Raw genomic sequence first — 25,907 nt, forward strand, 5'->3', positions numbered from 1 at the left:
GCCTCCCCCCATATGGTTTTGTGTTTAGTTTTCCTCTTGGATAAGTAGATCTCTGCTGTTGCAACCAGCTTAGGTATGTGACATAAGAGATCTATATGTAGAGTCCTGGTGTGGGGACCTTTAAAATACTCTACCTTAACTAGTGGAACTAGGACAAATGACTAGAGTTTAGACTGCCAAAATCCTGAAGGGAGGACATACATGTACCTAGCTGTAGAATTAGGAAAGGTAGCACAACATAAATTTTTGCTTGCTTGTCCTTGGAAGTTTAACTTTTTAAATGTAAGATTGGATTCTGCAAAAGTTGATGCTACTTGCCTAGGAAAGTTTCCCACTTCTATGTAAATAAAATATGCCAAGCCTTTTACCACCTAGAAGACTGTGTTTCTCTCTTTCTTATTAAATTTACTACATGTAAATTTACCACAGTCCACTTTGGTCTGCTTAGTGATAGGAATATGCTAAAAATATTTAGAGTTAAAAGAAAACACTAGAAGTAGACAGTAGTGGTTTATTTTCCTTACAGTTCCTTTGTCTTTCTAATTCCTTCAATTTAAGAAATTGAGTAGGTTGCAGTTGTAAAGATAAGAATGGGTAAAGATAACTTGCAGTTTTTCTATTGCAGGGTAAAACCATTCCCATGCTTTTCCTAAGGACTTGAACTGGATTCTTGCCTCTTTATTTTCTGTGTTATTTTTTCTGATCAGAATTATCTTATCTGTGATTTTTGAAATTCCAAAAATGAAAAGTAGGTTTAGACTAGAATTGTCCTACAGATCCTGAACACTTTTTACTTTCAAATGGGATTTTAAACATTGCATGTGCTCCTACTTCTAAAATATCGATGTTTCTGATTGAAAATACATTTAAAATACAATTATTTTAAAAATACAAAAGTGAACAACCCTATGGCACTGCATGTGTTTTGAGAATTCATACACTTGGATCATACAGATGCCTGCTGCTGTAAAACTTTCATAAGGGGGTGTCATCAATAGTAAGAAAGGAAGGAGCTGCTTTCAGGGAGTAGAGCTGTTGTAGCATTATACTGATGGTCCATCAAAGTCCTGAGTTGTCTGAAGACTTACCTAAATTTTCATGCTGAACACTGATGCTTGTCTCTCGCATGTAAAGGTGGGTTTATGTGCCTGAAAACTTCTCTGTCTTTTCCAGCTATCTCAGGTGATCCAATAAAGATATTATCTGCCTCCTACTAATAAACCTTGCAATATTTTAACTGTTTTAGCCCCTCTAAAGACCCTGTGAAATTTCTTATGTTCGTTCCTTACCTTCCTGTTCTTCCCTTAAAAAGGGCTGATTTGAGGACAGTGCATGCAGTGACCCATACTGAATTTCCCATTCATCTTGATGCCTCCTGAGATTTTTTCCATTTTAGATCTATAGGACAACATAACCTTTCTCTGTTGTCTCCTGTGAAAGAAAGGACTAATGTCACTCACTTTGTAACAAAAGGCATAATAATCTTCTTGACATTTCTCAGGGTTCAGCCTTGCCAAATCATTCTTGAAGGGACATTTACATGCCCTTTTTTTTTTTTTTTTTTTTTTTTTTTTTTTTTTTTTTTTTTTTTTTTGTTTTTTTTTTTTGTTAATAGTGAGCACTGTAAACCAGACATGCAATCATTCAGTGCTGGGAGGGAGTTGCATGTTTTACAGGAAACCCTAGACTCACATAGGATTAGGCCACCTGCTTTGTAAGGACTGAGGTCTCCCCAGGCTTTTCCATGCAAGCAAAATGCAGAATGCTAGCAAGACACGTGCAGTGTCCAGTGTGCTGAATGCATTCCTTTGACGATGTCTCTTGTGAGTGATAAAATTAAGGAACTGGGGTGTAGTTCCCTTAGTTCCTAGAGATCTGCTGACAGTGCTGAGTAAACTAGCATATCACCTCTGACACCATCTGTTCAGCTATATGGATGGATGTGCCAGAGCAGGGAGCGCTTTCCCCAGATTTGGATTTTGGGGACCTTGTGATGGAGCTTCTGCTAACTGCCTTTGTGAGACAGTTCTATGCTATCCTTTCTGTTCCCAGGAATTTGGCTTTGACATACTGCCTATAGTTTGAGGGTTTCCTTTTAATGACCTTTTGAAACACACTAAACGTTTCCCTACATTAGCCTTCATGGTATCCTTCACTGCGCTTTCACTGTGCTACATTTGAGTTGTTGTTGTGCTCTAGTGTGTTTAGTGCTAAAATCCCACTTTCCCTACCAGGTGTTTTGGTATGATCGAGGGTACTGGTGGACCACCTCTCCAGTTACAGTTACTCTAGTAGTTTTACTAGAGTACTAATGCATTTAGGCTTCCACTGCAAGGGGAAATAAGAGTAAGGAGACAGTTAATAATAATTCAAACCAACAAGTGAGATGTAGGATTTTATTTATTTTCAGTTCATAAATATAACTGTGTCTAATATACTAAAAGTACAACTGATCTAGATGTTCTAGGAATTGTTCTAGGCAATCCCAAGCACAAATACCGCCTGGGCAATGGGTGGATTGAGAAAAGCCCTGAGGAGAAGGATTTGGGCGCGTTGGTTGATAAGAAGCTCAACATGACCCAGCAATGTGCATTTGCAGCACAGAAGGCCAACTGTATCCTGGGCTGAATCAAGAGAAACATGGCCAGCAGGTCGAGGGAGGTGATTCTGCCCCTCTACTCTGCTTCCATGAGACCCCACCTGCAGTGCTGTGTCCAGCTCTGGGCCCCACAGTGTAAGAAGGACATGGACCTGCTCGAGCAGGCCCAGAAGAGGCCATGAAGTGATGAGGGGGCTGGAGCACCTCCCCTGCGAGGACAGGCTGAGAGAGTTGGGTTTGTTCAGCCTGGAGAAGAGAAGGCTCTGGGAGACTTTATAGCGGCCTCACAGTACTTAAAGGGGGCCAAGAGGAAAGACAGGGAGGGACTTTTTATCATGGACTGTAGCAATAAGACAAAGGGTAACGGTTTTAAACTGAAAGAGGGCAGACTGAGATTAGAGGTAAGGAAGAAGTTCTTTAATATGAGGGTGGTGAAGCACTGGCACAGGCTGCCCAGAGAAGCTGTGGCTGCCCCCTCCCTGGCAGTGTTCAGGCCAGGCTGGACGGGGCTTTGAGCAACCTGGGCTAGTGGAAGGTGTCCCTGCCCATGGTAGGGGGTTGGAACTAGATGATCTTTAAGGTCCCTTCCAACCCAAACCATGCTATGCTTCTGTGATTCTATGATCTAAAAGATGCCATGTGTAGTCATTGGTTCACATCAAGCTAGGTTATAAAGGCTGTGCAATTTTCTGCTGTGTTTCACCTTAATGCCCCTTCTTTTAGGAGCAGAAATAGTTAAGAGAACGAGGACCAATGCAGACTGTATCCCAAGCCCAGAGAAAAGCCCTGACCCTGCGGTCATTAGAACACTGTGTGGACATAGGGGCTTGGAGATCATGTTGCAGGTTTACAACTTATATTTTAGAACATGGATAACAGACAGATGGGAAATTCTTCAAGGGGAAACCTCAGTCTGGCCTAGTGGGAATGTTCTGGCAGAGCTCTTTCTGTAACATCATTGCCATGTGCTCAGAGCCCAGTAATGTTCCGTATAACTACAGAGTGAATCACTGAATCCCATTTAGCCTAGAAGTAATGAAGACCCTCAGCTAGCAGAAGTAGAGAGCAAAAACATTTTAGAAGAAGGGCTATAAAGCAGAGTATTAAGAAACAACTGTACTAGACTGAGGTAATTAGGGATAACACATGTATATAAACAAATGTGTTGAATGTTTATATTTGAAGTTAATTTTCTTCAGGTGTGTTCTCCTGCTCTGGGTATTAGAATTTAAGGTCCACTTAAAATGAGCTGTGCTTCTGCTTTACTTAACAGACACAGGGAATATTGTTTCCTATTAACACATTATTTTTCATAATGCATAGGTTAAAATTGGATTTTGTCTATATTTTCTTATATAAAGGTTACAGAAAGACTAAAAAATAATCAAATTATTCATGTGGGTTGGTAGCCTTTCTCGTAGGGGTACAGACAAACAGACCTGTTAAAATCAATATTATTTTTTAAAACTTGTAAATATTATAGCGGACAGAAATTGATTTGAGTTTGAGAGAGTGAAAGGAAGTGTTAACCTTTGTTATGAGATATATGTACAAAATGGAATTCGGGTATCCAATCCTTTACTGGGCTAGAACCATGTTTCAATTTCAATTCTGATTACAAGTAAATAAATTTTCCTGAACTTGTGGAGTATATCCCCTGTACCTGTCCCCATGCAAGTTTTGCTGCTGTTTTGGTGATGTATGTTTTGGACTCACTGTCAGTGCCAAACTAGAAATTTACCCTATATCTTCAGCAGATGGAACAAGTTGTCTTGTGACCCACAGATGGGTAGCAGCATTGGAGAGGGTAGTAGCCTCTGCTTTCTCAATTCTCTTTATCCTATTATATGAAACTTGTTATTATAGCATCTTGTTTTCTGGCTTTGAAGCACTATCAAAAGTAAGTTATTATTATACTCATAAAAAGTACATGTGGGCTTTCTCAGGAGTGTAGGACAATTCATTTCTCAGAGATATCACTTTTTCCATCAAAGCACATCCTTCACTGTGCATGTGTAAAACATTTGCCCAGAGTGGGTATAGCCTATTATTTTTTGGCCTTAGCTGCAGTTGATTGACAATTGATTAGGGATATCTCCTTTTTCTGCCCCTTGGTCGCAGTTCTACTTGTCAAGGGCTTGTAAAATGAAGTGGCCTGTGTAAATTATCAGGTAAGGGTTTTTTTCTTTTTTTTTTTTTTTTTTTTTTTTTTCCTCAGGTACACACTTTGCCATCACAGATCTAAGAGTCCAAATTATGGAGAACATGCTATTGGCAGTCTTCACAGTAAGACTAAGTGAGCATAGAACATGAACTGCACTTTTTTTTCTGGAGTTAGCTTTTCCAAAATAGACCTGTGACAGCAACAGACAATTAATAGTGCATTAAGAGAACATTTACCTGTGAGACTGCAGATTGTTTGGCTTCCTGCTCTGCATCCCCTCTTCTGTGATCTCTCCTCTAAGGATGTCAGCAAAGTTTCTTTTGTAGTAACAACTTTGGAAAGAAGAAATTTTGATTTATTTATTTTTTAAATTTGTAGAGCCACCTCTGGTAAATAAATTCCAGAAAGAAATGTCTAGCTTTCTAGGCACTTATTTGTATCCTTCCTGGTATTCGGCTTGGTGCCTTCAGTCTTGTCTTGTTCCTCTGGGCAATCTGATACTCTGAAATGTGCTGTACAGCTCAGCAGAAAAAGGAATTTGCTTTGTCTAAGTCATTTAATAGCTTTTAAATCCTAGTGGATTAAAATTTGCAGGGTACTATATGCTGGCTGTATCTTGATCTCCAGGACTTAAACGTGCTTTGAATTGTTTCTTAATAACTATGAATAGAACTGTTAGTTAAAGCCAAAGCAGTGAGAACAAGTGGTATCGCAATAAGAATAGAGGGACGAGGGTTAAATAAAATATGGATTGTGGAAACTGTTAAAATTTGCAAGTTTTGTAGTAGCTTTAATACAGTCACTTATGATTGCATCACTGAAACATAGTAAACAGTTAAGTAGCATTCTTATTGCCATGTTTAGTCCTAGGAAAATAAGCCATTTCAGAAGGCACCAGGCTATGAAGCCATATGCCGAGAGTCTGCTGTAATGTACTCCAGCAACACTTTCCATGAGGCACAAAACAACTGTCATAAGTGGATAGCACCCTTTCATGACCTGGTGCCCTGGTAAAACAGAAAGCTCTGAGAAACAGTAGTTTATATAAAAGATCTAAATCTCTTATTCTAGATATAGAAGATAATCTAAACTGTCTAGATAAGGATAGTCTAAATAAAGAATTCACGCACAGTAGAGTGCTTCAGCAGAACTTGTTATCTCATAAATGGAGGCTTTATAGGTAATTCCAAGTTTATCCTTCAGAATGCTACAGTGTCAATGGTAAACCCCCATACTACTGGAAAGAGTCTTAAATAACCTACAGATATAAAAAGGCAGCCCATAAAACCAGTGATTGTCATCAAACTACTGAAAACAGCTTGACTCAGCAGTAGTAGTGTCTTTTCCTTGTTTATATCATAGCAACATTGGCTGCTTGGTGTCTTCATAAAATGAACAAGATTGAGAAGAGGGTTTATCTCTCAGCAAATTCAGTGTCATAAAAATGTCTGTTTTGAAGAGAAGCTATTTAAATTATTTGAAAACTTTGGGATCTCTGGCTAAAATTTATATTTTGTGTCTATCAGTGTGGCATCCAGTAAGTTGAATCAGCTGTTCTAGAGGCCAAGTAGAAGACCACAGTGAGATTAGTGGTGGTCAAAGTTCTAATTTGCTTTTATATATAAATAAAATATATAGTCACAATCATATATGCATATATCAGCTAAGAAGTGTCAGGTTTCATTTATTCTTTAAGAAACTAAGTGAGAAGTAAGAATCAGATTGGTATTTTAAGACTGCTTGACTGGTGGGGTTGTTGCCGTTAAACTCTTAATTAAATGAAAAATGGGGAAAACTAATTTACTTGAGTGATACAAGGTCAGAACATTCGCCATAAGTGTCTAAAAGAAGAGATAGAAACAACTGGGGTTTTCCTCCAAATTCCGCTCAGAGTTTAGCATGGTGTGCTTGGAACAATTTTACAAACTGCAATAGCATCTGCAGTTAAGCACGTGTCCATCACTTAAACTTAATTCATGAAAGACTCATTCATTTATTGGTTCAGCTTTCTAATATTTATTGCTAAATTGCCACACAAACTTTGTGTGCATTTACCCTTGAGTGCTTTCAGCTGTTTTTTCTGTATCACTATAATGTTGTTCCTTCCAAGGGTGCTTGTTATAATTTTTAGTATTTGAAAATGACTTAAGGTGGTGCTAAGCCTTTTTAGATACCTATCGCTAGAACAAGATTCTGCTTGAGGCACACAAATCAGTCTTATAACTAGATCCTAACCCTATAATGACACAAACCAAATACCATCCTAAGACTTCATCATGTTGAGCCCTGGGGGTAGAGGTGCCTAGTATCTCTGTTGTGATGCTTGACACACTCTGGTCTTAGGTCTCCCATGAGTTCAGTAAAGCTAGTTACCTTACAATGAGGAGAGTTTTACCTTCCTGAATGATTGCTTTTCAAGCTAACATCCCTCTATTAAAATAGATGTACTCTCAGAGTTTTCAGTTGCAGCCATATCCATATGCACACAGAACGACTTTCTTATGCCTCTACATGCAACTCATTCTGCAGGTCAACAGGACCCCTGCCCAGAACCACTTCCAATACTGTCTTCTTTGTCCTCATTTCTCTGGATATCTAGAATTAGAGGTTTCACTGCATGGCTCCCCCACATCCATAGCACTTCTTGTTTCTTCCTTTCAATTGGATGGGAGAAGCTGATGAAAGTAAAGTTTAGCAAGCTTCTCATTGTCACTGTAGGAGCTCTAAGAAAAGAGCCCAGCAAGCTGAACATAAATTCTTCATATAAACTGAGGCAAACCCAACAACAATCAAAATGGTATTCTTTAACAGAAAGTTGCATTTTTAAGAGTAGACCATTTTTGAAAATTCAATACGTATCTTCTTAAGGTATGAAATCTGTCTAGAATTTACAAGATTCAGCTCCAGGGAAAGTTTTTGCCTTCATCTACTGGCCTTTCTTATTCTGTTTCTGAGATATCAGAAATTAAATACTCTAAAAAAAAATAAGGCAAGAAGAAAGAAGGCCAAAGGAAATTCCATATTGACAAGTAGGATTTAGGATAGATTTTAATTTTTAAGCTATTTACGCTAAATGTTTTTAAAACTATGGTAATTTGAAATTCCAGAAAAGGGGGATTCAAATATCCGACAGTTTTAAGTAGCTAAAGTCTAACTTATCAGAATATATGGCCTTATGATATACCTAGAGTTAAATACCTGGTGAAATACCTAGTAAATACAAACTTGCTTTATATATCTTAACAGACACTGAAAAGTGAGAAGAATTTGTCAGAAGGTTGAGAAGTAATGAATGTTTGAAAACAGACTAGTTTTAACTACTAGATTTTATAGTAGCCCATGTTTTGATTTCATTTATACTAAAGGTAATGTGCGTATGACTTCTGTAGATCAATGGAGTTCTGCTTTTAATCTCTGTGGCTAAAAGCAGACTTGGTTATTCTCCATGGAGAGAGAAATGCTTTGTGACCATTGCTTTTGTGGTTCCTTTTGTGACCATTTTTGTCCGGCAAACTTAAGTATCTGCATTTCTCTCTTTGATGAAGTTGTGGTAGTTTTCTGAAAATTATATAATACACTTTAAAAATAAAACCCTTGGTAAGGCAGGCCATATCTGCAGGGTCTGAATGTGAAACTTCTGCACTTGAATTAGTGTAAACTTTCAAAGCCTGTTCTAATTGTCCATGTTTTCAAAACACATTCTGTTTCTCATTGTAGTTACAAGTAGGAGCAGATGCAGTTTTGCTGGTATCCATGATGTATAAGTTTTTCTTCAGTTACTTTATCCCAGAGAGTGTTCTCATAACTTCCTGCCATGTTATTTGTCCCTTGCATAGATCATCTGTATAAGAACTGTTTATCATGGCATGAATTCAGGTAGTAGAAATTTTTGCTTCTGTGCTTGGTATTGCCTACATTTTACTGTCACACAGCTTCCTTTGTACCATATCAATCTTTCTTTTCAGGTAGAATGTGTAACAGATAAATCCCAACATAAAATTATGTGCTCAGAAAATGTTAAATAACTATTAGAGAAATTTTGCCTTTATGCGTAGATCTTTTTGTGGGACGCGTTTATAAGCAGAATCTAGCACAATATTGCTTCTAATCAAGCAATTCTTTGCATCTTCATGAACACTTCAGATGAGAATTTTGAACTCAGTGACATGTATAAAATTAATGGGAGCTGAATATCCAGATTTCTAAGGCAGTAGTGAAAATCTCAGATGCAGTGTTTACTCAGATGGCTTAGCAGTTCTTTTGGAAAATGCCTTGTTGATAAGGTGTTGTTGTTTTGTTTTGTTTTGTTTTTTTAATCACTGTTACAGACGTTTACAGCCTGGTGCAATTCCCACCTCAGGAAAGCAGGCACGCAGATTGAGAACATTGAGGAGGACTTCAGAAATGGCCTCAAACTGATGCTGCTCTTGGAAGTTATCTCAGGTTGGCTAAAATAAAGTTTGCTATGTATTTACAGCATGCTAACTGAAATGTAACTGAAGTGCTCTTAAAAGAACAAAAATTCTTAACAATTCCATATAGTGAACACAAACTCTGAGTAAGCTGAAAAGTGAGAGATGAAACACACTGTAAAAAAAAAAGGGAGGAAAAAAGTTCTGATTTTTCCTTATCTCCAAAATCTTCTGTTTTGTACTTACGTTCCAGGATATCACAGTGTATCGGGATATCACTGACATCACAGTGTTGTTGGACAAACCACAAGGACCTGGTCTTAGCCCCTAACAATTAAAAAGACTTTACACTTAGGTTACAAATTAGTTTTACTACACTTTTATACTAAAAGTTTTGCTTTGCTTTTAATGACTTTATTGGATGGATCAATGCTTTCAAAAGTGAGTGCCTAAAGTAAAATTAGATCAATATTTAGCCACAAGTAAAAGGTCTCATTTTTCAGAAGAGTGGAACATCCAAGAACTCCTTTTGACTAATTGTAAACTCACTATGCCACTCATTTTATGTGTTTTTCAGAGGGGCAGTTCCCAAGGTACACTCAGAATGCCCCTGAATGGGAAGGTAGTAACTCAAATTACAGAAGTGAAAAAGGGCAAGAAGATTTTTAAGATGTCGTTATGGAATAGACAGTTTACATTTTCACTGGAGATTTTAGTGGGGAAAGAAGATCTTCTTCTTTCTCTTTCTGAAGTGGAGAATCATATTTTCAGAAATTATTCTTCTTTGTGATCATTTGTAAAGATAAGTTCATTCAAACACATCAGCCTATGCTCTGAAATTAGCTGCTCTGCTGTACTGGATGAGGTTGTTAAAAGCCATAGTTCTTGGTCAGCTGTGGAAAGATGTTATGGCTAATCTGCTGGATAGAGTCCAGCCTCTCTTAGCAGTCAGGCAGGTAAGAGCGATGAGCTCTGAGAACATCCTGCCGCCTTATTATTCAGCTACTCTAACACAGACAGTAGCAATGAGCCAGAAGTTGAATAGCAGGAAGCACTCACATATGCCCCAGATGTTTAGGGCAAACATAAAAATTTTACTCTGTTTTTACTGCTATATCAGAAAGATCTAAACCAGATGTTTCAACATTTGAATTTTCAGGGTTTTGTTCAAAACCATTTGACATTCTTTCAGAAAAATACCTGTTAAAATAACTGCTAACTTTTAGACAGTGTTCAAGGCATATTCACTCGAGTTCTAATCACTTACGTAACTGTAGTCAGGTGTACGTAACAATAAACACATTAAATTTGTTATTCTACAGGGGAAAGACTACCGAAACCAGACAGAGGGAAGATGCGCTTCCATAAAATTGCTAATGTCAACAAAGCTCTGGATTATATCGCCAGCAAAGGAGTGAAACTTGTGTCAATTGGTGCAGAAGGTATGTGACAGAGCTTGACAATGCACCTTATATAGATCCTAGGCATTCACATTGCAAAGAAGTCTTGGCCAAATTGCACAGGCTGTTCTCCATATATGGAGAAAAAACCCTTAATATTATTGATGAACTATATGTGTGAAAGGAGAAGAGGTGGAAATTTGTGGACACCTGGAGAGAGATGGGGCTATAAATGGGCTCTAAGATTAGTTTATCTTCAAGGTTAAGTTGAATCGTCTGTGTTTCAGGGGGTGTTCAGATAATGATGTTTTCTTTCAGAGCATTATGGTTTTCTTTTACATTACTAAAAATAAGGAACTTCTTTAGAAATCAGGTTGGATTCTAGGGCATGCTTTATCCAATCTGGGATCTTTTTTTATCTTTGGGAGATATTATTCCAACAAGATAAAGGCAGACATCACTATCAGGTGGCTGAGACCTATTCCCATTTTATTATGAGACTGACTGAATGTCAGCTGTGTTTCTAAAATTCAGGTGTAGAGTTAAGGGAGTCATCAAAAGAAATTATGGTAGCTGGAGAGAGACTAAACATATGAAGAAAGTGGGGTGGGATGTTATTTACTAAAGTTATTACTTTGTTATTGTTCTGTTCTTCAGGTGATTAAATAACAACATGCAGTTAGCTGGCTAAATGCTGGTAGGTATAAACTCTGATCAAAAGTAGGCAGGCTCTCACTGCAAGTAAACCTATGCCTACTATGAGATCAATGAATTATTTAAGAAGGACAAAGGTCTGTGTAGAAGTAGCTGCTCCATGGAGATATTTGCATAATACTTTGCATAGCCATTACCATACAAAAGAGTGATGTGGCTAGCATGATATCCAACTACTTTTGATTCTATAGCCTCATTGATGTGCTGTCCATTCTGGGGGCAGCCTCTAACATGTCCTTAGAGGAAAAGTCTGGCTGTAACCTCAGTATCATGGTGAGAAGCACTACCTGTATTCTATTCATATTGCTAGGCCTTTTTAGATTGATTTATGAGCCTTCTCTTCCTGTGTTCTGATTTCTCCAGGCTTATGTATGTCCTTATTCTGGCTTTCAAATCTTGATCTCAGGGAGCTTACTGCAACTAAGGCTGGAGCAGGAAGATTCATTAGGTAGGATAGGAGCATCTGTAGAAGTAGTGGAGAGATCTATCAGCGTTCATTGATTCCACAATGGTTTAACCTAGCCTGCTTGGTTCCTCAAGTATTGTCCACCAAGTGTATTCAGTTTCTAGATCTGGAACTCCAAAATCCCAAGAAATGAGTGTTTTCTGGATAGAGCATTTGCTTGAACTGACCCTTTATTCCTTTGAGACTGAACTGCATGGGCCATCTGGGTCCAAATCCATGCCATTTATCTTTAGGCACATAAGCAACCTTTTTTTGGGATTATATCATCAATGGGGAGAAATGGGCAATTCCCGAAGGCACTTCACATCTCAGAAGAGCTCTACATTTCAGGAGTGCCTGGCTCCCTCTATCAGTTGTACAGGCAGTCAGGGACAGCTGGGCCCTTTTCTCAATTAAATGAAGTGGGATGGAAAAAATATGCCCCTGCCCTAAACCTCTCTAGTTAAGCTTATTCTGAGAACAACATGGCATTGAACGGACAGCAGAGGGTACTGAAGAGACAATTTATGTGTGGAAATGAAAATTAAGAATACAGAAGCCTGTTTGATAGAAGATGCAGAAATACTGAGAGTACAGAGCATGGAGCAAATGAGTAGTAGTTTCTGTCATGTCATGCTGACACTCTGAGGCTTCCTGACCAAAATCAAGAGTGTAGCAAATGGAGTATCTTGTGGGACAGAGTGGGCATTCTCTCTGATCACAGTTTGCACAATGTACTAATGTTTTCACACCTAGGTTCTTCAAGCAAGGCTGGAGTATTTAAACTGAGATATATCAGCTCATATCTGCTCCTGTAAGGTGCAGACCAGCCCTATGCACTCCTGTCTCCCTTATTTTACCCTGCTTATTACCTCCAGGGTACTCAGACTAGGGAGCAGTGCTTGAACACTTTCTATGTCACCTGAAGGCACAGCATCTGGAATAGCTCACATCAGCCATTAAAACCACTTAAACTAATCCTACTGTTCTCCTTGGCAGTGACTGCCATGAATTTAGATGCTCTGTTAATAATAGGTAGTTCCCTCTGGGAAGGAGGCAGGAACAAGAGGTAGTAACGTCTTCCAGTTTCTCAGCCAGCTGCTGCAAGGTGATGTCTGTCCATGCACTCAGTATTTCTTCTCGCATGTAACAGCAGGCCATAGTTAGTAAACCAGGAGATTAAGGTGTGCTGCAGGCTTTTATTTCCTTCTTCTGGAATTCTCAATCTGTAAAATAGAGAGATTAGAAGCAAGAATTCATTCATTAGCCTTAAAAAAACCCATTTTAAATTCTTGGATAGAAGCACAGGAGAATAATCCACTGCCACAATCATAGCTTAGATGCAGAGAGGAATCTGTCATTGTAAGACATTGCACTATGTCAAGTATGGCTACTAACACACATTAGATTACGACTGTGTGGGCAGGAGCACATAGATTTGTGTGCCTTCCACTCCTACTCTAAACAGACTGAACACAAAGCCAGCTCAGGCCCAGACGTGCTTAGTGCCCTGTTAAGTTTACCACATCCCCTTTACTAAATTTGTTATCTAAGGGACAGTGCTGTGCTGATGCAGCAATGCAGTATCACATCTGACTGGGTATAGTTTCACAGTGTGGGACCTCTGGCACCAGTACGTGCTGTGCCCCCTTGTCCTGCATACTTGCTCCCACACTTCACAGCCCTACCCTATCACTTGGGCTGACAACTGTTCCTGTAGCTATGCTGGAGTCTGGATCAGCAATCTGATCTGGTTTTAAAACACACTTCACCTCTTTTTTTTTTTTTTTTTTTTTTTTTTTTTTTTATTGACTGGGCAGTCATTGTAGTATGAAGATGGAATGAATGCCAACAAGGAGGCAGAGCACAGGCTTCTTACGCTTCTATTGTTATCAGAGTCCTTAACCCCTTAACTCATTGCCCCTATGTGCTAGCATGGGGCATATGGGTTTGTCTGCACCCATCTGTTTTAGCATTCTCTGAGTTACATGGATGCTTGGAATACTTTTTAATTTCCAAAGCGTGAAAGTTTTGTATCTAAATCTGCTGAGGATCATGTTTTATTATCTGACATGCTGAGTGGTAAAGATCTTGTAGGCCTGATCTGACCAACTGGCATTTAAAATGTGGCCTCAGAATAAAGATTAAACTGTGATTCCTGTGGGACATCAGCACAAAGTTCAATTAAGTATATTTAAGGGGCCAGGGATATTCTTTAAAGACATCTTTAATTTTCTGAGGCTGACTTTCTTGGGCTGTCTGTGGAGCAGAAAGAGAGAGGTAATCACCTTTAACTGTGATGCTGAGTAGAAGCCAAATTTAGGTACTCTGATCTGCCTTGTGGAAGACTCTTTCTCTCCATTGGTGATGAAATGAGACTAGGGAGTCAAGAAGCTGAAGCAAAAGCTGTGAAAGTATGAAAGTAGTCCTTATGAGCCATTCACAGTCCAGGAGTTAGAAGTTTTCCCTTAAGTTTTAAAAAAGTGCAATAACTCAATTTGCAAGGTACTTGCATCTTGAATGAAAGGAAATAAGATACGGAGACCTGCAAAAGATAAATATCCTGTTAATAGGAAACGGTTCTGTATTGCTTTTCTGGGAAGTGGGGAAAAATATTAAAGACCAAATGATCTGTGAATCTGCTACAAGAAGGTTAGGATTAAAAATAAATAAATAAAGCTGAAGCAAAATTAAAAAGAAAAAACAAACCAAACAAACTAAAACCTTTGAGAACTTGCCACACTGCTTTGCTTAGCTTTTTTCCTAAACAGTGTTTATTGTTTCCCTTTCTCTTTCTCTTCTTTCCTGTCCTCATAGATTAGCAAGACCTTTTTCTCCAGAAAGTTTTGGCTTTGTGTACATGAGGTGTAGGAACTATATTCCTCCCAGAGCAAACAGGCACTGTGAAGAGAAGAATGAATTCTTCTATTGACCTGTAGAGGAAAATGCTAGGAATGAATCAGTATCTTTTTCATCACTGATACTTTTTAACATTCTAGCACCTTTGTTTTACTTCTGTTTACGTATTTTTCCTTGTCTTTTATGTATGTCTTTTTGTGTTTTATGCTAGTAGTAGATAATGAGAAACCAAAGCTGGCAAATCACTTGAAAATTCTCCTGAGGCACAACATAGAAAATTCCCTCTCTTGCTCTTTCATTCTGTGTGTACATACAACTATGTAGATCAAAACAACGATGTAGTGATTATGCAAATCCATGAATTGATTGCCTGACAATCAGCAAGGCCTCCTGAGTATTGAAATTCGTTTATTTTACATTTGAAGAAAGTCTTTTTTACTGTATATACTTATCAGACATCTGATCAAAATACAAATAAATACTTGAGCGAGGAGGAGAGAGGAGAGCGAATTAGCTACATGCCCTAGATACCATTTGGTCTTTTTGGTTAGAAGAATTTAGTTTTGAGATTCGAAGAGACTTGAGGTCTTTCGGGGCCAATAAGAGTAGTAATGCATGAAAGGCAGGCAAAGTGAGGTAAGAGTCTGGAAAGTTAGTGTAGAACCCAAAGGGGAAAGCGGAAAAATAGCCATTCATATATAAACTTGGATTATCACACTATTAAAGTAGTATAGATTAGTGATGGGTGACATATCTCCTACCACATTTGTTAATTCATAGGTTCAAATGACAGCTTGTCACATACTAATGCAATTTACCATGTATCTCAAGTCTTGGAGTTGGCAGCTGCTTTCTTCTGTAAAAGTTGTCCCTGGATTGAGGCAACACTTAAGTAGTGGAGTGGATGCATTTTCTGCTGGCACCTCTAGTGGCATTTGACATTAAATTGAGGAAATTCCTCTTGCTGCAAGTTCCTTCTGCTTCTTCCCTAGAACACCAGTGGGCCCCCAGGGAGCCACAGCTGCTCCACTTTTTGAGGAAGGCTGGCAGTGACTTTCAAGTAGGGGAGCAGCTGGTGCTTTCCTTGCTCCACTGCTCTTTTGGTGTGATGTGACTGAAAAGGGAGTCTGCCTGCTCCACTGTCCCACCTCCTGCCCTTCCAGTGCTGGACCCTCCTTATAGTCTCACTATGTTCTTCTGAGTGTCTTGCCATACTTTCGGGTTGATTTAACATATCACCGCACTTAGGTGGTCTGGCAGTACATTTTTTGGTGTTGAGAAATTTAAGTGGTATCACCGTTCATATTACAATGTAGAGCCACTGGATTCTGACTTGGCTTGTGGAAGGGACTCCCATGTATGTGTTGGAGAAAGCCCCTTCCTAGCGCCCTGTGTTTTAAGTAGATTCAAGCAGTCTTGAACCAATTGAAACCCCAGAGGTAAAAAATCCCATTTTATACTAAAGATGCATAAATGTGCATAGGCATCAGAGGTGTAAGACATTACCAACCTTGTGGCCATGTTTCTGAATGGCTTGGCAGGGAGCTATGTAGCTTAGTCTCAGGAGGTTGCTGTGTCTCTTGAGCTGTTCTTCATATCTGGTCTTTGCTGGACCTATAGGTAAAACTCTCAGAAAGGTCTAAATAGTATAGAAGAACTTCTGAGTACCATTTTATTAAAAAATAATATTGTTAATGTTCTGTAGTTTCTTAAAATTTGGGGTAAGATATTTTTTTCAGTTCCTTTGTATTTGAAAACAGTAAGGCTGATATTATTCAAATTGTAAATAAGTATTTCCCCTCAGGCTCCATCTAAAGAAATCAGCCTAAAAGGTAAAGATTCGAGACAGTTACAAGTACCTGGAGAGAAGTCTTTTAGCATGGAAGGGCCAAAGTGACCTTAACCTCAGTAATCTTCAGTCCTACTGCCAGGGTAGCACAAGCATGGGTTTGTTGAAAAATGAACCCAGATGAAGTCTGTGTACATAAAGAATTATGGTAGAAATATATCAAATTTATGACACACAGTATATTATTTATATAAATATTTTATTAAAATAAGACAAAATGGCAAAGAAATTCTAAATACTAACTACTGCTCTCTGTTTTTTTCACCTTAGAAATTGTTGATGGCAATGTGAAAATGACTCTGGGTATGATCTGGACTATCATCCTTCGCTTTGCTATTCAGGATATTTCCGTGGAAGGTAATAGTAATGCAACTATGTTAAATAATTAGGCAATTCATTTAAAGACATTTTAATGTTAATTGTTCATAAGTGAGATAAGTGTTTTAAAAATGAATTATTTTTTCACAGAAAATGATACTGCAAGTTCCCTACCTAGTGACAAAATCAGTTCCTGGAGGAAAAAAAGTAGTTGCTCTCCTTATCCTGACAGAGACCCTGACCTAGCTTTCTAAATGCAGAGGTTCTGAGCATGTCTGTCAGTTATAGAGATAGAAACATGCCTGTGTTTCTGAGCTTCGGTGTCCTGAAACTCTGCTGTACCCTGTGGTCCTATTTCCAACATACTTTTTTAGTCCTGCCCATTTCTCACATTCTTTGCACATATTATCTGATTACATCACTCTTCTTTCTATCACTTTTTCCCCCCACTGCTTGAGACTTTTTTTTTCTTAACTTTCCCTTGGTAACTGACTCCAAAAAGTATGTGTGCTCTGAAAAGTCTAGAATTCTAGAAACTAATCTTGATTTTCAACAGAAGTAGAGTCCATTCAAGCTCTGCATGGTGTCCTGCCCATAATCTGTGGGACATGAAATATGTACCTAATGGTCTATTTGATCTTTTCTGTCCTTTACTTATGCATTCAGATGCCCACAGGGTTCAGATAATGAAGGTATTTCTTCAGCACTTATACCTCCCCATAAGCAAATGGACTGAGACTCTTTTATGTCTAGATCATTTATTTTTGTATTGGTTATTTTTCTCCAAATATATATTCTGCTGTTCAACCAATATAATTTCTTAAACTTCTAATATACCAGTATTATTGTGTGGGCTGAGACTCTTGTCTGAGTTGTTCCAGTTGAGCTGACCTCTATATCCTAATGGAGCCTCATTAATCCATATGTATGAGTATATTTTAGGATTAGATGTTAGCTTATGCCAACCAGTTTCAGGTGGCTGACCACATTTAAGATGACAAGAAATTAATTACTTGAGCACTTCTTACATTTTCCCTTTTTTTACTCCCTGATGTCTTTTACAGAGACCTCTGCCAAAGAAGGGCTGCTGCTGTGGTGTCAAAGAAAAACTGCTCCTTACAGAAATGTGAACATTCAGAACTTCCATCTTAGGTAAACTTCCATGATTTCAAGGGGTAAAAGCAGTCTAAAAAATTTTAGGTCAATTTTTTCCCACTGTTGTGCAGGTATAGATTTGTCAGAATTTCACTCTTCACTGTTAACTAGACTTTTTTCAAATTCTCATGCTCTGTCTTCAGTCTTATTTTGGTTAGCCTTTGGCATTATTTACCAATGGCTTCCATAGTTACTATTTAAAAGAAAAAAATCCCTATTAGGTACAGAATGACCATATTATGTTATTAGAGGTTCTCAGTATATGGGAACATCTGAGTACTGCAGCACAGTGACTTGTCAAATGACGGCTTTCAAATGAGAGCCACTGTAGGTATAGACTGTTCTTGGCAAAAATACCAATGTGTTGAGCATGCAAATGTCTCATTATGATGAATCAGTCTTTACTGTTTTGTAACCTAGCTATAAATAAGGAGCCAAAATGCACGCAGTACACAACAGCAGCACTTCAAACGTGTTTGTTAACAGAATCAGGTTCATTGCCTAAGTTGGAAATTTTAGTGAAGGTCCAGCTTTGTGGTTCTGTGTCTTCATTAAGAGCTAGAAAGGGAGTTCCAGGCCCTGTGCAGGCTGCCTGGTTTGGGGATTTCACTGGGCTAGTTCCTGTAGCTCTGCCAGTGACCCACCTCGTTAAACTACATGACTTGCCATTTGCACTGTTTAACCCTGTGATTTTGCCTTCCCTGACACCCTTATAGTACTTACAACAAGAGCTCTTTATTACAGTGTTTAGGTGTTTTGAATTAATTCTTAATGTGCAGCATCTAAAGAACATGTAGAGATAGGGAAGATATGGTTCACACATGCATCCGCAGGTAAAAAGAATTTGTCTGACTTACAGTCCCTGTATTACCTTTAAGAGATCTGAAATTATTTACCTGTTATTTTCCTTGAATATATAGAGGTATATATATCAGTAGAGCTTTATATAGATGCAGGGTATACCATAAATTGCAGTTATCAGAATCTTAGTGTGCATACATGCATATGCTGGTCTGATACATGGTATGGGGAAAACATCTTGAATGGAAGAATCTTGATTAACGTTTGGGTTATGTGGCTCTTTACTGAACTACTTTACAATAGGCTGTCCAGTCCATTTTAGCCTATACCTTTTGTAAAAAAATATTTTTGTTAATTTCGTGCTCATTTTGATTCAGTTTTACCTTCTGGATGATTTTATATTACACAGTGTATGTATATTCTGCTTAACTGCATTACATTTTTATTGGAGATGGTTCTGTTATTTGAAGGATCTACCCAGACACCTCAGTGACAGGGGTTCTAGCAGTCTTAACATGTTTAGTATCACACAATTACTACACAGGATAAGACCTCAAACCCACAGTCCCAGTGATTGCATAAAATGTTTACATAAAATATCTTTCAGAATACTCGCTTCTTGCTGAAAGGAACCTCTCATAATCTTGCTAAATAGATGTTATTTGTAGCTCCATTCATTGCTTATTCTTCCCTTGAAAGGTAGTGGGCCTGAAGTTACACTGAAATGTAAGAGTTCAGATTGAAGCTGTCATATGTGTAAAGTGTTTTAAGTAAACTAAGCTGATTTATGACTTCTTACTTCTGTGAGCACAACATCGTTGTGCCATTAAAATTGTCTGAAATAACTGACAGTAAAAGCCAATTGCTTCAGCAAATTCAAGTAATTGAGGGTTTGGTTTTTTATTGTTTTGCAAACATGCTGTAAGTGTAATAGGAGATTATGCACTTTCATTGATGAATGTGTACTCTGAGCTATGCTGGACCACTGCATAAGTTAAGCAACTGAAATGAGGGACTGTGGCACATAGTGTACACTGCCTAGAGAGTATTATGGAGTCCTTAACTGTGTATGTACTACAGGAAAAAGAGTACAGTAACAGAAAAGCTCAGAGGGATGAGTTGACAGAACATAAGTGTCAAGATTTGACAGGAGAGTTCCTGCTTGATTTTAAGCCTTGAGCAAGGATCAAACTGTGAAATGCCATGAATTTATTAACTAATTTTTTTCCATTCTATTTTTTGTTGTAAAGCTGGAAAGATGGCCTTGGATTATGTGCACTTATCCACAGACACCGACCTGATCTTATTGACTACTCCAAGCTAAATAAGGTCATCAGTCTGGGTGGTACAGCATGCTGTTCTGCAGTGATTTGGCTCACTTCTGGTTTGCTTAGCATGTTTTCTAAAAGACAAGCTGAGGAGTGCATACTAATTCTATCTGGCTTTCTAAAGTCCCTCCAAAAAAAACCAGTAACATGGAGGAAAGGACCTCACACAACTGTACTGTGTTCTTCTTTCCTTCTCATTACAATGACTTCAGTATTTAATTGCAAATAATCTGGTCCTCAGCTGCCAAGCAGTTGCTGAAGTCTTTTACGCTGCCCAATACAGATGCTAGATCAAATACACTGGAATTCTCCATTTACCACTGATAGTATTGTACAGTCCATCCTGTTTTGTATCTGGTGTAAGTGACTGTAGCTTGTAGAGCAATAAACAATGAGATGAGGATTAATCGTAAAATTCATAGAACAAACACTACCCTTGGTAGTCAGGAGTACACAATAAATTACTAGTTTTACATAGAAAATATTCACCAATTCTTAGGTTATACTTCTACTTACACTTGCAGACAAGTGGAAACAAAACTGTTATCCTAACTTCCTTGGGTAGTACCTCATGGGGATTACAAAACTATTTTATCTACCATGTGCTACTCATGGTAAAATGCATGTTTTCTAAAAGATACTGGCCACTTTGGTTTGAGAGGAGGAGTGAGGAGCATGTAATAATGTCAGAATTTTGGGGTATCGTTACTGAAGTATAAAACCTAGAAAGAAAGTGGAAAGTTGTTGTTTCACGTTAGCTCTCAATACATATAAACAATTTTCTGCTCTGTGGAATGAATGCATCTTGAGGTCTCATGTAAACACCAGTAGAATAGAAAACTTAATCATGGTTTTAATTTGTTGAGTGTAACTTTTTATTGATGAGAGAGACTGGTAAATTGTAGACTTTTTTTTATTGCATGCCCTTCCATTGCAAATTGATTTTACTAGTGGAATCAACTGTTATCAGAAGGCTTTTGATGAGGGAAAAAATGAATGAAATGCAATTATTTGGAAACTTAGTCTACTTTATATATATGTTAAATTCATCCCCAAGATGTGTAGTGATGAAAATTAAATTACCTTATTCCTAAACACATAAGATTTTAATTTAGGCAGTTGTTAAGACAACTGCAGATCTGAACCAACGGGCAAAATAATAGCCATTAATACCAGCATGTTGTCTAATTCTATATGCAACATTTTCTATGGATAAAGAGAGTCATGGAATGACTAAGATACCTGGCTCTGTGTACATGTGCTTAAGCATGGCACAAACGGAAGTTAGTTTGATTGAGTTTGTGCTTTGAAAAGTGGTACACAGCACTAAAAAACTTCACAGTATAACTATCCTATATATGAATGCTGAGGAAAGGGAATAGAACATAAGCAGATCTGCTTCAACATTACTATTTCCCTCTTAGATGTTTCCAAAATAAGAACAGGTCAGGTTTCAAACTGAGGCTGAGCTGTGGCACGTAAAGCACATGCAGAAAAGTCCTAAAATAGATCTTGCTTTTCTGACTTGGCTGTGTTTGATTGACTGCTCATTTTGGTTACATTAACAGCTGTCTTGGTGTCTTGTTTCTTGGTTTCTTATCTCTGCATGCTGCCTTTTCCTTTTCTCACCAATGCGTTTTATGTGAACTTGTAGCTGGAAAGATGGCCTTGCTTTCAGCGCCCTTATCCATAGACACAGGCCTGATCTTCTTGACTATAACAAGTTAGATGAGGTATTTCTTTAGCTATATCAGAGATTTTTAGTTACTATGGCTTGTAGTTTTGTTTAAAAGGATGAGTGATGGAGATCTCCTCCAGTTACTCAGAAGTTGCTGTGATTTTAAACAAATCCTTTACCAGTGGAGGACTATTTACTCATGAACTTAATACCAAGCACACAAACAGGAGGTGCTCATCACTCATCCATAAGCAAACTGTTTTAACCTAGTCAATAGGTCTCACTTAGACTTAGTGTATTTTTGTCCCATTTAATTTCAGTAAGAGTTTTTGTATACACATTTAGTAAATGTATTACACATGATGTCTTGTGTAATGGCAAAAATAAGTTGGTGGTTTTTAAATATTGTCCACCTTTTAAGTTCCCCTTAATGTCAGTGATGCACAAAACTGCTAAATGATGATTGAATGAGAACTTATGATTAGACACTTTTAATTGTTATACCCAAATTGTTGGGTTTTAAAATGAAAACTCTTTTTCATAACACATTTTATTGAACGTGCATCTTTTAAAGGAAAGGCTACCCAGTATGATATGTTTATAGAAAGACATGTCATGAGCATTACTGCTTATAATATGTGGCATATGGATGTGCATGAGGAACGGACTTCTGTGTAAATTAAATAATTGTTGTGTTTCCATAGTAAGTAATCTTACTAAGTTCATTTCAAAACAACAAAAGAAGCATTGCGACTAGGGCCCTTTATAGGGTATTCAAATGGAAGCCCTCAAAATTCCTTACAGAAAATCTGTTAACATTTTTTTCAGCATTCTCCAGCATCTCTAACTTGGTTCTGTTAACATATTTTCAGTGTCCTCCAGTATCTCTAACTTGGCTCTTCTGTGTCCTATTTTCCCAACCTCTCTCTGTAGACAATGGCATTGTTCAGAGTAGCTATGATCATTTAGCAGTTTGTGAATACATGAAAATAATAACATTAATGACATAAACTGCCATTTCACATAAGGTGTTTTCAAGCTGATACAAGAAGTCTGCCTTAAAAGCAGTCCTAATCTGACACGCTCTTCCATTGTCAGCAATAGCTGTCTGTAGTGTAAGACATGAAATGTGTGCTGTTTATCTGAACTGTACTCACTGCTTCCTTTCTCTTTCCTTTAAAAACAACAACAAAAAATCTAAAACCCCGAGGAAGTTCTTGAATTTCCACAGCTCTAAGATTCAATTTATAGAGGCATTACAAATTTGTCTGTCCAAGCCAAAGCTGGGAACTTTCTCTCCGTCTAGAGAACTGTTCTGTTTGTGCTTGCTTCTTCACATGCATGCACCTGACCAACAGAGAACTCAGTAGAATTCATATCACTATAATATAATGAATAGTAGGGATAAAAACATGCAGAACCAACTCTGCGATGAACAGTCTAGTATAGCCTACTGGACCAGCGGCCTTGACTATATGTATTACTGCTGTACTTCATTCAGAATTAGCTCAGAACTATGAGTGTACACGGCATATGTTATCTATGTTCCCCTCCAGAATATATTTGTGGCAGAGTTCTAGTGGTACGTAGCAGCTTATTACTGTTTTCTTTTGAAAGTATAGCAGTAGATAGACAAAAAGTTAATATATCTAGACTTTGCTTTTTGAAGAACAATAGTTTTGACTCCAGTTTACAGTTTGGAAAAACAGAATAAGTTTTAGTGTACCTACCGTAGTCTTGCTTCAAGGAAAAAATTCTATCTTTGACTAGTTGTATTTTCTTCTTTAATGCAGGATGACCCCATAGGAAATATCAACCTTGCCATGGAAATTGCTGAAAAGCATTTGGATATCCCTAAGATGTTGGATGCAGAAGGTAAGAATTATATCTTACTGAAGTTCGTATTACTCACAAGCAGGAGACAGTAAAACTAATTTTGTTGTGTATGTAACAAATTTTCAACATTCCTTCCACGTGAATCATATGGAGCAACCTGCTTTGTTTTCAAACAATGTTTTCCTTCTTGTTCCCCATGCATTGGATAATTTCACTCCCTTTTGGCTGCATTCCTTATTGTATTATAGTACTTTGGGCCCTAACCTCAGCACATGGCCCCACTGTTGTAAATGAGGTAAAATGCAGGATCAAAAGATAATCCTTGCCTTTAAGAAATTAAAAACTAAGTCTAATAAAGGGAAATACAACTGTTAGCAGCTTAAAGTATATTCACTTTTTAAAATGTTTAAGTGTGAGGGCCAAAAATAGAAATAGAAGTGCAGAACTTTCAAAATACACTAACAGCATGCTTCCTATGAAAGAGAGCTAGGTTGAGGGGAGCATTTTTTGGTTTATTTTAATTGTAAACTATTTGCAGTGATAGTTTTAACAAACAGTTTCATATTTGGTTTCTCCCATAGAGTTTGTTGACAATTAACAAGGAAATATTTATTAAAGTTTCCTGAATTTCTTCAAGATAACCAAACTTTGTACTCCAGGAAAAAATGGTGCCAAAATACTGGAATTTGCTTACACTAGTTCAGAGCATTCCTTTCCAAGTATGCAGACTCTGCTCTGGTGGCTTGCCAGTAAAGCAATGATAACACAGGAATTATCCAGAGCACTCAAACTCACTGTGTCTGCTGCCCTTGAAGTCTTAGGTAGGAAAGTTAGGCCAATACGGGATGATGTGGAAAATCCAGGTTGTAACCTCTTCATTGAAGAGGCTTCTTGATTTCACCTTCATGCTCCAAAACCAATTGTTTTTATTTCTTGAATTGCAATTCCCCTTTCAAGCACCACTTAAATTATTTTACTCCAGAATACTGTGCAAGGAATAAACAGTGCTACCTCCTTACCATTGAACACCTCCTACTGTCATTCTCCTTTCCTAATTTTTTCTCTTCACAGACAATATAAGAAACGTTTTTCTTTTACCAGATTTTCTGCAAATTCTAACCCTTCTCTCACTATTCTCCTTCTTCACAGGGGAGAGGGAAACGAAATCATGCTTTTTCTAACACCCTCTAAGTATTTACCATCACTTTTTTCTCTCTTTACTTCCACTGTGTTCTCAGTGGAAACTTTGCAAAGTTTTGTTCACAACTATGTGAAGTAGATGCAAAATCAGTAAATATATTGGTCCTGAAGTTAGAATTCTCACTGTTAATATCAGAAATTGTCACCTCATTCCCAGGTCTTTTCACAGCAACATCTTCTCACTCCTTATACTGGCAGGAATCCTTGCAGCTTCCACTAGCATCATTCATCACTCAGCCATAATTGGTGTAAACTCGCCTTTTTCTGCCTTTCTCTGTTAAGTATTGAAAAGGTCCATTATAACCCCTGTACCCATATCTTGATTGCACACCCTCTATACTTTTACTCTTTCCTGCCATAACAGGGACCAAGCTACCAGCCAGACAAGCCAAACTCTTTTGTGATCTAAGCTGTTAACTAAAAAGACAAGACTTGCAGAACTGTTTCTTTCCAAGCTTTTTTTAGTACAAAATGTAATTCTGGACTGCAGGAGTTCTACAGGTTTCCATTATATGTCAATACCCTGTCAGTCACAGGGACCCTGTGCTAATATACACTGTACTCACTCCTATTTTGTGACTGTCAGTGGCTGCATTTAACTCTGGAATAATTCTAGTGATTTAGATGAAGTTACTTTGGAGTGGCCATGAAGCTGAACCCAGTAGATCTGCTAGCCATGCCATCTGCTTGGAAGTTTCCACAAACCAGAAGGTAGCAATAGCCTTCCATACAGTCTCAACCTTCAGATATTTTGCCGTTCCAGGGAGAGTTATATCTTTTCCATTTACTGATTCCTGAAGCTCAGGTAGCTTTGCACACCTGTCAGTAAACAGATGCAGCCTGGATAATGGTGTATTTATTTTGAATCCTTACAGCACTGAGGTGACATCATCAGCATAATCTCATGGAAGTACTTTGTGAGAATTTCTGAGCAGTTAATCCTGTTCTCTCTACACAGATGTAGTAAACAGTGCCAGACCTGATGAAAGAGCCATTATGACTTATGTTTCCTGTTACTACCATGCATTTGCTGGTGCTCAGAAGGTGAGATTGTAGAAGATGGATCAGATCTCATCCTTCACCTTCTGTCTTGTTTCTCTCAGCAATTTTTCCTCTTCTGATCTTTTCCCCACTAGTTACTAGGAGAGC

General features: G+C 38.0%; 1 protein-coding gene across 10 annotated transcripts in view; it reads left to right on the plus strand.

Annotated features, from left to right (window-relative positions):
* Positions 1 to 25,907, plus strand: part of ACTN2 (actinin alpha 2) — a 71,584-nt gene that overhangs the window by 17,871 nt on the left and 27,806 nt on the right. For 4 of the 10 annotated variants that reach the window (XR_003398035.1, XR_003398034.1, XM_026845393.1 and 1 more), the window contains exons 2-8: positions 9,092 to 9,206; positions 10,498 to 10,617; positions 16,713 to 16,799; positions 17,825 to 17,912; positions 21,699 to 21,777; positions 23,516 to 23,597; positions 25,717 to 25,802. Coding sequence is in view for 8 of the 10 variants with exons in the window: in XM_026845393.1 (XP_026701194.1) it covers positions 9,092 to 9,206; positions 10,498 to 10,617; positions 16,713 to 16,799; positions 17,825 to 17,912; positions 21,699 to 21,777; positions 23,516 to 23,597; positions 25,717 to 25,802 (657 nt within the window). In the remaining 2 variants the exon portion in view is untranslated. Of the gene's footprint in view, positions 1 to 9,091; positions 9,207 to 10,497; positions 10,618 to 16,712; positions 16,800 to 17,824; positions 17,913 to 19,966; positions 20,046 to 21,698; positions 21,778 to 23,515; positions 23,598 to 25,716; positions 25,803 to 25,907 lie in introns of all 10 variants that reach the window. The other 6 variants (XM_026845401.1, XM_026845394.1, XM_026845399.1 and 3 more) reach the window with 3 other exon arrangements.

The sequence above is a fragment of the Athene cunicularia genome (genome assembly GCF_003259725.1).
Source record: "Athene cunicularia isolate RWA chromosome 3 unlocalized genomic scaffold, athCun1 chr3_part1, whole genome shotgun sequence".
NCBI lineage: Eukaryota > Metazoa > Chordata > Aves > Strigiformes > Strigidae > Athene > Athene cunicularia.